The sequence below is a fragment of the Notamacropus eugenii genome, chromosome Y, assembly GCF_028372415.1.
Source record: "Notamacropus eugenii isolate mMacEug1 chromosome Y, mMacEug1.pri_v2, whole genome shotgun sequence".
Taxonomy (NCBI): Eukaryota; Metazoa; Chordata; class Mammalia; order Diprotodontia; family Macropodidae; genus Notamacropus; species Notamacropus eugenii.
The window spans coordinates 6,107,322-6,119,009 of NC_092880.1; the positions used below are offsets into that span (position 1 = coordinate 6,107,322).

At 35.2% G+C, this 11,688-nt stretch overlaps 1 protein-coding gene across 1 annotated transcript; it reads right to left on the minus strand.

Annotated features, from left to right (window-relative positions):
* Positions 1 to 8,183: 8,183 nt before the first annotated feature.
* Positions 8,184 to 9,146, minus strand: LOC140516529 (olfactory receptor 4A47-like). The gene has a single exon (XM_072627483.1). The coding sequence runs from the start codon at positions 9,132 to 9,134 to the stop codon at positions 8,184 to 8,186; it is 951 nt and encodes a 316-aa protein (XP_072483584.1). The 5' UTR covers positions 9,135 to 9,146.
* Positions 9,147 to 11,688: the final 2,542 nt, after the last annotated feature.

The following is an 11,688-nucleotide window of genomic DNA, read 5'->3' on the forward strand; positions in this document are numbered from 1 at the left end:
GGAGGACACCTAGTGGCGGAATCTCCAGTCATGGAATCCCTTGTTGCAGCAGCGGGTTCTCTGATCCTTCAATCCACAGGCACCAAACGTCAGTGACAGGGTTTTTTCAGCTGGCTGGAAAGGGAGAAGATCCTTCCCATAGCTCCAGCTTCAGGCAGCTGCCACAGAGGCCACATCAGGGGTGATCAGCAGCAGTTTCCACAGCAGCCCCTAGAGCAGCCCGAATCCATTGTTGTATCGTAAAAACCCCTGAGGGCACTGAGGAGTTAATTATTACCTCAGCCCTGTGTAGAGGCCCTGAGGGAGATGACCTTTATCTCACACTGAATGGTGGCCCTGAGCCCACAGCTTAAGTGAATCCCAGCCCCCTAGTGATGGCTTGACGGAACTGTAGCCCAGGTGGCTATGGAGAGGAAACTGTTAAGATTCGGGGCACAAAAATCTCTTTCTGCTCCCAGATCAGTGTACAGGCTTGATTGTGCCATTTTAGAGGATCTGAGATCTTACAGATTCCCAGAGTATACCCTACTCTTGACATATGACCCAAAAGTCAAGTAACTGGTTGGGAAAATGCCCCCAAAAGGGAAAAAATAAGACTATAGAAGGTTATTTTCTTGGTGAACAGATATCTTCTTCCATCCTTTCAGATGAGGAAGAACAATGCTTACCATCAGGGAAAGACATAAAAGTCAAGACTTCTGTATCCCAAACATCCAAAATAAATATTCAATGGTGTCAGTCATGGAAGAGCTCAAAAAGGATTTTGAAAATCGAGTTAGAGAGGTGGAGGAAAAACTGGGAAGATAAATGAGAGAGATGCAAGAAAAACATGAAAAGCAGGTCAACACCTTGCTAAAGGAGACCCAAAAAATGCTGAAGAAAACAACACCTTGAAAAATAGGCTAACTCAATTGTCAAAAGAGGTTCAAAAAGCCAATGAGGAGAAGAATGCTTTCAAAAGCAGAATTAGCCAAATGGAAAAGGAGGCTCAAAAGCTCACTGAAGAAAACAGTTCTTTAAAAATTAGAATGGAACAGATGAGGCTAATGACTTTATGAGAAACCAAGAAATCACAAAACAAAACCAAAAGAATGAAAAAATGGAAGATACTGTGAAATATCTCATTGAAAAAACAAATGATCTGGAAAATCGACCCAGGAGAGACCATTTAAAAATTATGGGATTACCTGAAAGTCATGATCAAAAAAAAGAGCCTAGACTTCATCTTTTATGAAATTATCGAAGAAAACTTCCCTGATATTCTAGAACCAGGGGGTAAAATAAATATTGAAAGAATCCACCCATCACCTCCTGAAAGAGATCCAAAAAGAGAAACTCCTAGGAACACTGTGGCCAAATTCCAGAGTTTCCTGCTCAAGGAGAAAATATTGCAAGCAGCTACAAAGAAACAATTCAAATATTGCAGAAGTACAATCAGGATAACACAAGATCTAGCAGCTTCTACATTAAGAGACTGAAGGGCGTGAAATATGATATTCCAGAAGTCAAAGAAACTAGGACTAAAACCAAGAATCACCTACCCAGCAAAGCCGAGTATAATACTTCAGGGGAAAAAATGGTCTTTGAATGAAATAGAGGACTTTCAAGCATTCTTGATGAAAAGAACAGAGCTGAAAAGAAAATTTGACTTTCAAACACAAGAATCATAAGAGAAGCAAAAAAGGTAAACAGCAAAGAGAAATCATAAGGGACTTATTAAGTTGAACTATTTACATTCCTACATGAAAAGACAATATTTTGTAACTTGAAACTTTTTTCATTATCTGGGTAGTTGGTGGGATTACACACACACACACACACACACACACACACACACACAGAGAGAGAGAGCATAGTGTGGATTGAATAGGATGGGATCATATCTTAAAATCATGAAATTAAGCGGTGAGAGAGAAATATATTGGGAGGAGAAAGGAAGGAATGGAATGGGGCAAATTATCTCTCATAAAAGAGGCAAGTAAAAGACTTTTTAGTGGAGGGAAAAAGGGGGCAGGTGAGAGAAAAAACATGAAGCTTACTCTCATCACATTCGACTAAAAGAAGGAATGACATGCACACTCATTTTGGTATGAAAACCTATCTTACAATACAGGAAAGTGGGAGAGAAGGGGATAAGCAGGGTGGGGGGGGTGATGGAAGGGAGGGCAGTGGGAGGAGGGAACAATTAGAAGCCATTCAAACTTTAATACATATTCATTAAATGACTACTATTTGAAGATCCAAAGGACCACTTATCAGATCAATAAAAGTGACAGAAAGGGAAAATGATGAAAGGTATATAGAATGTGGGAAAATAGACACACTAACGAGATCTTGGTGGTGTTGTGAAATGGTCCACCATTCAGAGAACAATTTGGAGATAAATGCCAAATAGTATAAATAGTTCATTCCCATTGATACAGAAATGCCACTGCAGGAGATCAAAGATAAAGGGAAAGGACTTACATGTACAAAAATACTTATAACAGTTCCTTTTGAGGAAGCAAAGAATTCGAAGTGGAGGGGATATTCATTAATTTAGGAATGACTTGAAAAGATATGGCGTATGATTTTGATTGAATATTATTTTGCTATAAGAAACTACAAGCACGTAGTTTCCAGAAAAATCTGGCAAAACTTATTTTAACTAATTCAAAAGGAAGTGTGTAGAACTTTAAGAACGTTGTACACAGTAACAGCAATGTGGTATGATGAACAACTCTGAAAAGTTAGCTACTCTAATTAATACAATGATCGAAGATAATTTCAGTTTTCCATGGTGAAAACTACTATCCACTTGCTGAGTGATGAATTCTGATGAATTCTCAATGCAAAGTAGTAGATAGATAAATACAAAACAATGGAAAAATTCTACTTTTAAGAAGCAGAGGTAATCAAATAAGATTTATAATCCAATATTAAATTAGGTAACAATTATGAAACCTTTTTTACAAATATTCAAATGCTATATAAATTTTAATTGTTATTATTCTAATCATATATGTCCATCAAAATATAGAGATTTTGAATAAGCACTGATAACTGACAAAGTTTTGAGCCAGAATTGGCTAGGAGAATAAGATTAAGCTAAACATCTTTTGAGAAGTCACTTTGTAATTCGAATAATCCTAAAATATTCCCGGCTTTATGAATTCATCTGCTTATCATGAATATTCTCCTGGAAAAACTCATTGATGGGGAATCATGGAATATTACCTCACCAAAATAATCAAATTTGAAAGTCAAAAAATAAAGGAAAATTGTGTTTGTCCTTTTTTCTTCAAGATGACCAGGACATCCAGATGATGACACAGCTTGCAGTTGACTTTGATTTGAGGGAGGAAAGGTTGTGCAATCTCACTTTCTTCTCCTGAGCCATTTAAGTACAGTGACCTGATATTCATCAGGAGTACTGGAGATGACCGAGGATGCAAGGCCCTTTCAGGCTAAGGTCTTATCACATTCGCACTTTAAGTGAGATATACCCGTTCAATGAATCAGCTTCTTTAAGTAGTTACTCAAGGGATAGCTACTTTAATAAAAGAATCCAACTTGGAAGAGAAGACCCTCAGTTTTTCTGGTAAAAAAGAAGCAATTTCTATTTATTAATTACATTCACTCTGTGCTAGGTGGGTGGGGACTTGTCTAGTCCATGAGCTCTAGAGTGAGTTGGGCTTATGGCTTGATGTTTGAGCAAGAAAGGTAGTCAGTAAACCCGAAGGAAAAAAAGCAAGCATTTGACCATGGAAGTGTACCTTCCCCTAGGTGGAATACCAGAGGAGAAGACAGAAAAGGAGAGGAAAGGAGAATAGAGGAGAGGAGTTGCTACTTACTCACAGGTTGTGTTTGCCTTCATTCTTGAGGAGGACCATGACATCAAGATGATGACATCACTTGCAGTTGACTTTGATTTAAGTGAGGGAGGGCTGTCCAAGGTGACAATCCCACTTTTTTCTCCTAAGGCATCTGAGTCCAGTGTCCTGATGTTGATTAGGATGACTGGAGATGGCACAAAATGCAATGTGAGAGAAAATTTGTATGGTAGGTAAAGCACGTTTCAAAAATGAATTTCAAATGAGAAGTAACTAAGTGGCAAAATCAAAGAAGTGTGTAACAGGGTGGGAGGGGAAAGTGGAATATCCATGAAGCAAGAATGAGAGGAAAATAGTTACACTACCAAGATATAGTGTTTATAAGCTCAAATTATTAAAAGTACCAGAGGTAAACTATCAGACAATTATTTTCTAGAGCTGGATAAAATAATATCAAAATTCATTTAGAAAAACAAAACGTCCAGAATATCAAAGTGACTAATGAAAAGAAATGCTTGGGAAGGTGGCCTAGCGCTACCAGACCTCAAATTGTACTATAAAGCAGCAATTATCAAAACCACTTGGTATTGGCTAAGAAACAGAGAGGTAGACAAGTGGAATAGACTTGGCACTCAAGACGCAGTAGGCAAGGAATATAGCAACCTTCTGTTTGATAAACCCAAGGACCCCAGCTTCTGGGATAAGAACTCACTGTCTGACAAAAATTGCTGGGAAAACTGGATAACAGTGTGGCGGAAATTAGGCATAGACCCATACCTGACACCGCACACAAGAATAAAGTCCAAATGGGTACATGATTTAGGTATAAAGATTGATACCATGAATAAACTGGAGAAGGAAGGAATAGTGTATTTATCAGATTTATGGAGAAGGGAAGAATTTTTTACTAAAGAAGAGACAGAAAGCATTATGAAATGCAAAATGGATAATTTTGATTACATTAAACTGAGAAGTTTTTGAACAACCAAACCCAATGCAACCAAAATCTGGAAGGATATAGTAAATTGGGAAAGAATTTTTACAGCTAAGCTCGGGGATAAAGGCCTCATTTCTAGAATATATAGAGAACTGACTCAAATGTATAATCATACAAGTCATTCCCCAATTGATAAATGGTCAAAGGATATGAACAGGCAATTTTCAGAAGAAGAAATTAAAGATATCTATAATCACATGAAAAAATGCTCTAAATCACTGTTGATTAGAGAGATGCAAATCAAAACAACTCTGAGGTACCTCATCACACCTATAAGATTAGCAAACATGACAGAACAAGAAAATGATAAATGCTGGAGAGGATGTGGGAGAGTTGGAACACTAATTCATAGTTGGTGGAGCTGTGAGCTCATCTAACCATTCTGGAGAGCAATTTGGAACTATGCCCAAAGGGCTACAAAAATGTGCATACCCTTTGACCCAGCAATATCGCTACTGGGACTGTATCCCCAAGAGATCATAAAAATGGGAAAGGGTCCCACATGTACAAAAAAATTTATAGCAGCACTCTTTGTAGTTGCCAAAAACTGGAAGTCAAGGGGATGTCCATCAGTTGGGGAATGGCTAAATAAATTATGGTATATGAATGTAATGGAGTACTATTGTGCCATAAGAAATGATGAACAAGAAGACTTCAGAGAGGCCTGGAAGGACTTATATGACCTGATGCTGAGTGAAAGGAGCAGAACCAGGAGAACTTTGTGCACAGCAACGACCACAGTGTGCGAGAGTTTTTTCTGGTAGACTTGGAATTTTGTAATAACGCAAGAACTTCTTAAAAAAAAATAATAAAATCCCAATGGTGGTTCTCTAGGGCAAAATGCCTTCCACACTCAGAGAAAGAAATATGGAAGTCATTCGCAGGATGTAGCAGATCATGTTTGTGTATGTGTATGTTTTTGTGTATCATGTTTTGATTTGTTATATGATTTCTTGCATTTATTTTAGTCTGACTACATAGCATGACTATAATGAAAATGTACTCAATAGAAAAGTATATGTAGAACCTATACAGAACTGTATGCAGTCGTGGGGAGGGAGGGGGGTTGTGGGGGGTAGGTGTGGGGGGGATAAAAATCTCAATTGTATGGCAGTGATTGTTAAACATTAAAAAATAATTTAAAAAAAATGTACCAGAGGAAGACTTCTACTTTATTCAATAGATAAACTTTGCAGTATTCACAAAAGGGCTTAGGAAAGAATCACACAATATACTATTCGAGTAGCAATCATGGTCCTTGGAAGTTAAAACATAATTACACTATAATAACAAAAAACAATGATTATGATGATACAAAAAAAATCATGATTATAATGATAGTGCACCAAGTTAGTAAAGTGGATAGAGCTCAGGGTCTGGAATCAGGATAATGAGACTTTAATCTGCCCTCAAAAACTTGCTGTGGTCCCTACATATCTCTGATAAGCTCTGTTTGCCTCAGTTTCCTCATATGTAAAATAGAGATAATAATATCACCTATCTCCTAGGTATTGGAAAAGATCAAATGAAATAATAATTGCAAAATATTTAGTGCATTGCCTGGCATTAAGTAGATGTTAGCTTTTACTGATGATAGCCTTATCACCACCACCACCATCATCTTATCAAGTCTCAATTCAATTTGTATATTTTTCGGACAAGAGAAAACAATAACAAGAATGATAATTCCAGCTCTTGGGGTATCCAGACTTAGTAATCAATGAAGACATTTTAAAGACATTATGGAAACAGTGAAAGCATACCACAGAATCCTTAAAAATATTAACCCTATGAAATAAATATTTAGAAATATTCTCATGAACTGAAATATATAACAGAAATTGACAAATACAAAGAGCAGAAATAGAGATCTCCAAATTATTAGAGGAAGTATTTAACTTTGATTCAAAAAATAGTTAGGAAAAACTTCTCATTGATATTTACACCTCAAAAAACTCATAATGTCTCACCAACATAGAACAAACAACTTCCTTAGAAAGGAAATCTGTACAAGAGGACCAAAACTTTGCGGAAGTAGGAGAACTTAAATAAACTTCTCTGTTGTCCTTACTCCTTTAATAATTGAACTGAAGGAGATTCATTGATATAATTGTTGAGATGGATATACATTAATAAATATTTCTTGTGACTCTACAATCTGCTATATGAAATTATAGCTGTACTAGAAACTACAGGGCATCAGATATAAGTATAAACACATAAAAATGATCTTGATCTGGGACTCTTTCTATCAGAACTCATTTTTAAAAAAGAAAGATTATTTTTGTCACTATCAATAATAATAACAATAATTTTAAGTTTGAGAAGAACTAAATAATCCATACAGAGGTGATTTTAGCCTGATTTTACTACACTACAACTATAAAACTCTCCACTCTGCCATGCTACTTCTCTTATTGAAAAACATTATATAATAGCCACCAATTTACAATTTAATTATTGTTATTATATTTTAATATTCCTGTTTGTAACAATTAGAACATGCCATTTGATTTACAAAGATCACGTTGCACATCTTTTTGCATGTTTAGGCTTTACATATATAATAAAAGAAAGTCTCTCTAATTAAAAACATTCCTATAATAGCAAATTTTTCATCACATAAGTTTTCAGATGGAGTTTTAACATCGTAAAGTTCAATATTATATGTGAAACTGATTGATTTACAACGAAAACTTGGAGCAGTAATAACTTCAAGTTAAGTGAGAAAATGATTAGTTTTTTCTCTTCTCTAGAATATCCATTGCCTCACGACAAACCTGTCCTGCAACATGTTAATTCCCATCACTAAACATATTTGATCAATATTATTCTCAGAATTATCTTTGCGTGTTTTTAGAAAAGTCAATTGTTCTTAAAAATTTTGGCCTAATGAAAATGAATTTATATTTTCCTGATCAACCGTGAAACTCTTTATTAAATTTAAATTTTAAAATTAATTTTTAATTAAATTAAAATTAATTTTTTGTTTCAAATTATGTCTCATACTCATATACATGCCCATAGTCATCCACTGAAAAGGCGAGAAATATGTTGTCCGTTATAGATACAAAGTCACACAAAACATATTTCTGCATTGGACACATTGCAGAAAAAAAAGACAAGAAAATAAAGAGAAAATATGGTCCTTTATGCAATCAGAGTCCATCTGTATATCTGGACATGGATAGTATTTTTTCATCAAGCCATCATGCTCTTAAAGAAATAGTTCCAAAAACAACAACAACAAAAATGTAGTTTTTAATGTTTAGGATAGAAGGCTTACTTCTTCACATATTTCAGATCTGTTCTCTTATCCTCAAATAAGTTCTATGAATGTAAATATCTTAAATCATTTCCCTTGTAAAACATCATTACTTTGCCAGAACATCCATTACCTTACAGCTGGACATCAATTTTCTGTTCCAAAGCTTCTTCATGGCATTTTTCATCTCTGTGTTTCTCAGGGTGTAGATCAAAGGGTTCAGCATAGGAGTGATGATAGTATAAAAGACAGTTAGAGATTTATCAATGGGGAAGGTACAGACAGGCCTAACATACATGAAAATACAAGGGACAAAGAAGAAGACAACAACTGTGATGTGGGAGATGCAAGTAGAAAGGGCTTTTTTGCGACCTTCTGAACTTTGGGTTTTCAAAGTACATAGAATGACTCCATAGGAGATAAGCAAGATTACAAAGATAATTGTGCATATTGCTCCCCCATTGGCAACCACTGAGATGCCAATTTTATAGGTATTTGCACAGGAAAGTTCCAATAAAGGGTATATGTCACAAATGAAGTGATCTATGATATTGGGCCCACAGAATGGGAGACTTACAACGAAAAGGAGCTGAACTAATGAATGCAGGAAACCTCCAATCCAGGATACCACCAACAGCAGAAAACATACACGCCATCGCATAATAACTAAGTAATATAAGGGTTTACAAATGGCTACATAACGATCATAGGCCATAGAAACGAGGAGGAAAACTTCAGCTCCACCAAATAGATGTTCCAAGAAGAGCTGCACCATGCAAGCTTGGAATGAAATGGTTGCTTTTCCATAGAGCATGTCCAGGGTCATTTTAGGGACAGTGATAGTGGAATAGATGGCATCCATAAAAGACAAGAAGGCAAGAAAGAAGTACATAGGACAATTCAAGTTCTTACTTCCAATGATAGTTATGACAATCAGGATGTTTCCCACCATAGTTAAAATGTAGATAATTAAGAATACAGAAAAAAGTGTTTTTTGTACCTCAGGATTCTGAGTGAGCCCCAGGAGGACAAACTCAGTGACATTGTTCCTGATTTCCATGTCGCACGGGGAGGGTATGGGTGTGTGTGTTGTGGGTGAGGGGAAGGCACAGAAAAGTGTTTATTGGATACAGTTCCAGATTTGTATTTAGATATGCCTTGTGTTCAGTTCTGACATCTGGCTTTTTTGATAAACAACCTGCTTATTGCTTTGGGGCATCAATTTGTTCATGAGTATACCAGTCATGATAGTGGAACATTACCTGTTTCAGAGAACTTTTGTGAGGTTGGGAGAGGATGGCTGTTCTGTATGCAAATTTTAATCTCACACAAAATTTGGTTATTCTTCTGTAAGGGCAACGGTCAGATATTTACCTATAAAGATAATTAAGAAACAAATATTTTATTGACCCCTTTTTTATATCATATTCATTTCTCAATATATTACTCCCTCTATCAGAACATACATGAACTATGCATTAATGATAGTTTCTCTTCTTTGTAAAAAAAGGGAAGAAGGCATTCCTTCTTCAGTGTATTTCTGACAAATTTCTGACATTATATCAAAATCTGGGGTTTTTTTGTTAAATTGTTTAGTTTATATTGTCATCAATATGGAAATTGTTCCCATGCTCTGCTTACTTTACTAAGTTTCAATTCACTAAAAAAAATCTTTTAATGTTTCTCTAAATTCCAGATTTTCGTATTTTCAAAGAGCATCAATATAGCCTGTAATATTTACATATTCCGCAATAAATGGAGCCCAATTTTTTTATTTTTTGCTAGCACAAAAAATACTTTAATGAATATTTTTGCTATACAAAGAATCTTTTACTGGAGTCTTCTTGGGTTTCTGCCTGGCAATGAGTTTTCTCATTTCCAATAGCATGAACATTTTAGTTTCTTTTTGGAAACACAGACTTCTAAACTGAGGTATCAGTGCTCTTATATAATTTCCAAGACACTTCCATTTCAAGAACCTAACTTGTTGTAATCAAAGAAAGATATGGTTTGTTGTGAATTCTGCGGGAAAGAGGCAAATGCACAGAAATGTAAGGCCATGATTTAAAGTCCTCTTATCACCTACATAAAATATTTTTTTTGTCATTAGGAACTTTTCTACAAATTGAAGGTCATTTTGATGACCTCTGTCACTAAAGAGTTAAATATTAGTGACATCTATTTTCATTCGATCAATCGGGATTTATTATATCTTTTTAAAAAGATTTTTTAATCTCTAACATACTTATTAAAATGCAATTGATCCATCAAAGAAATAACTTTAAACTGTTTTTCGCCTTTTCCAAATATAAGTTTAATCCTAAATTTGAAAATGTATTGAACAAGGGCATTTTTGTGGAAATAATATAGAACTACCACAAAGTAGGAACCTTATAAATGTCATAATAATAATAATAATAATAATAACTATTATTATTATTGTTACTCTTATCTCATGTTAATGATTTATTTCAACGGAGAGGGAAGACTGAAAGATATCATGCTTTTTATGCTTTACAATTTCTTGAAGGCTATTTTCTTTTATTAATAGACCAAACCATATTACTAGGGAGCTATTCTGAGATTGTTAGCATATGCCATTTTCTGAGTATTTGGTAAACTTGATCTTTGTACTTTTCTAATCTCTTTGCAAAGATCTCACTTCACAGTAGGTAAATGGGCAAAATGTCCCATGCACTTTAAATCTCGAATTAATTTGTTGAATCATCTAATTTCTTCGTTTATAACCCCAAACACTTCAAACAATATTAAAAATTGCTCATGTGAGACAACGACCACCAGGAGTTTTTGGTGGGGGATATTTCTTTATTTTGACAACATGACTCCCATGTCATGCTGAATTAAGACAGAAGCAGTTATTCAGCTTAGTTTAGCATCTAATTTATAATTTTAAAACAAAGCATAGTTTCGAATGTAATCAGCAGTATAAAGGATTTTTGTAAATATGTTACCTCTCCATGGAGTCGAATGTACCAGATCCTGGATTATGATATGCTTTCCTTGGTGCTGAAACACAACTGCTTACAGCAATGATAATGATACTGCTGTTCACCCTGTTGTGATCACAGAGGCAGAAAAGTTCATGGTAAAAACAAAGTTCATTTCAGCTAAAATAAAGGCTATCTGAGTTTCATTATTTCCAGGTTTCTCCTACAGTTCCCACACATCAGTATTTTTTTTCAAACAATCGTGCTTTCTTAGGTGTGAGTCCATGGACTTAATGATAACTCATACATTTTTTTGTGAGCAGAAGAACATTTTATCCAAATTTGATAAAAATACCATTCCATATCTGGGAGTCATTCCAATATTATGTTCTTAAATCTTTTTCTCCTTTAATTAAATCCTTTGAGGAATCTGCCCAGAGAACAGGGGCAGCCCGCTTAGTCCTTTTACTGAAGACTCTATGTCTTCATAGAACTCTATGACTCTGGAGGGATCTGACTGTATAACCTTAACAGTAGAGTCAATTTAAAAAAAAAAAAACAACGACAATGTATCCAGAGGAGAAAAGAGTAGAGACAGTTTCAAGAGGAAATACTATTTCATTACAGATCTAGGGCTATAAAGAGGCATTACATCAAATACACACA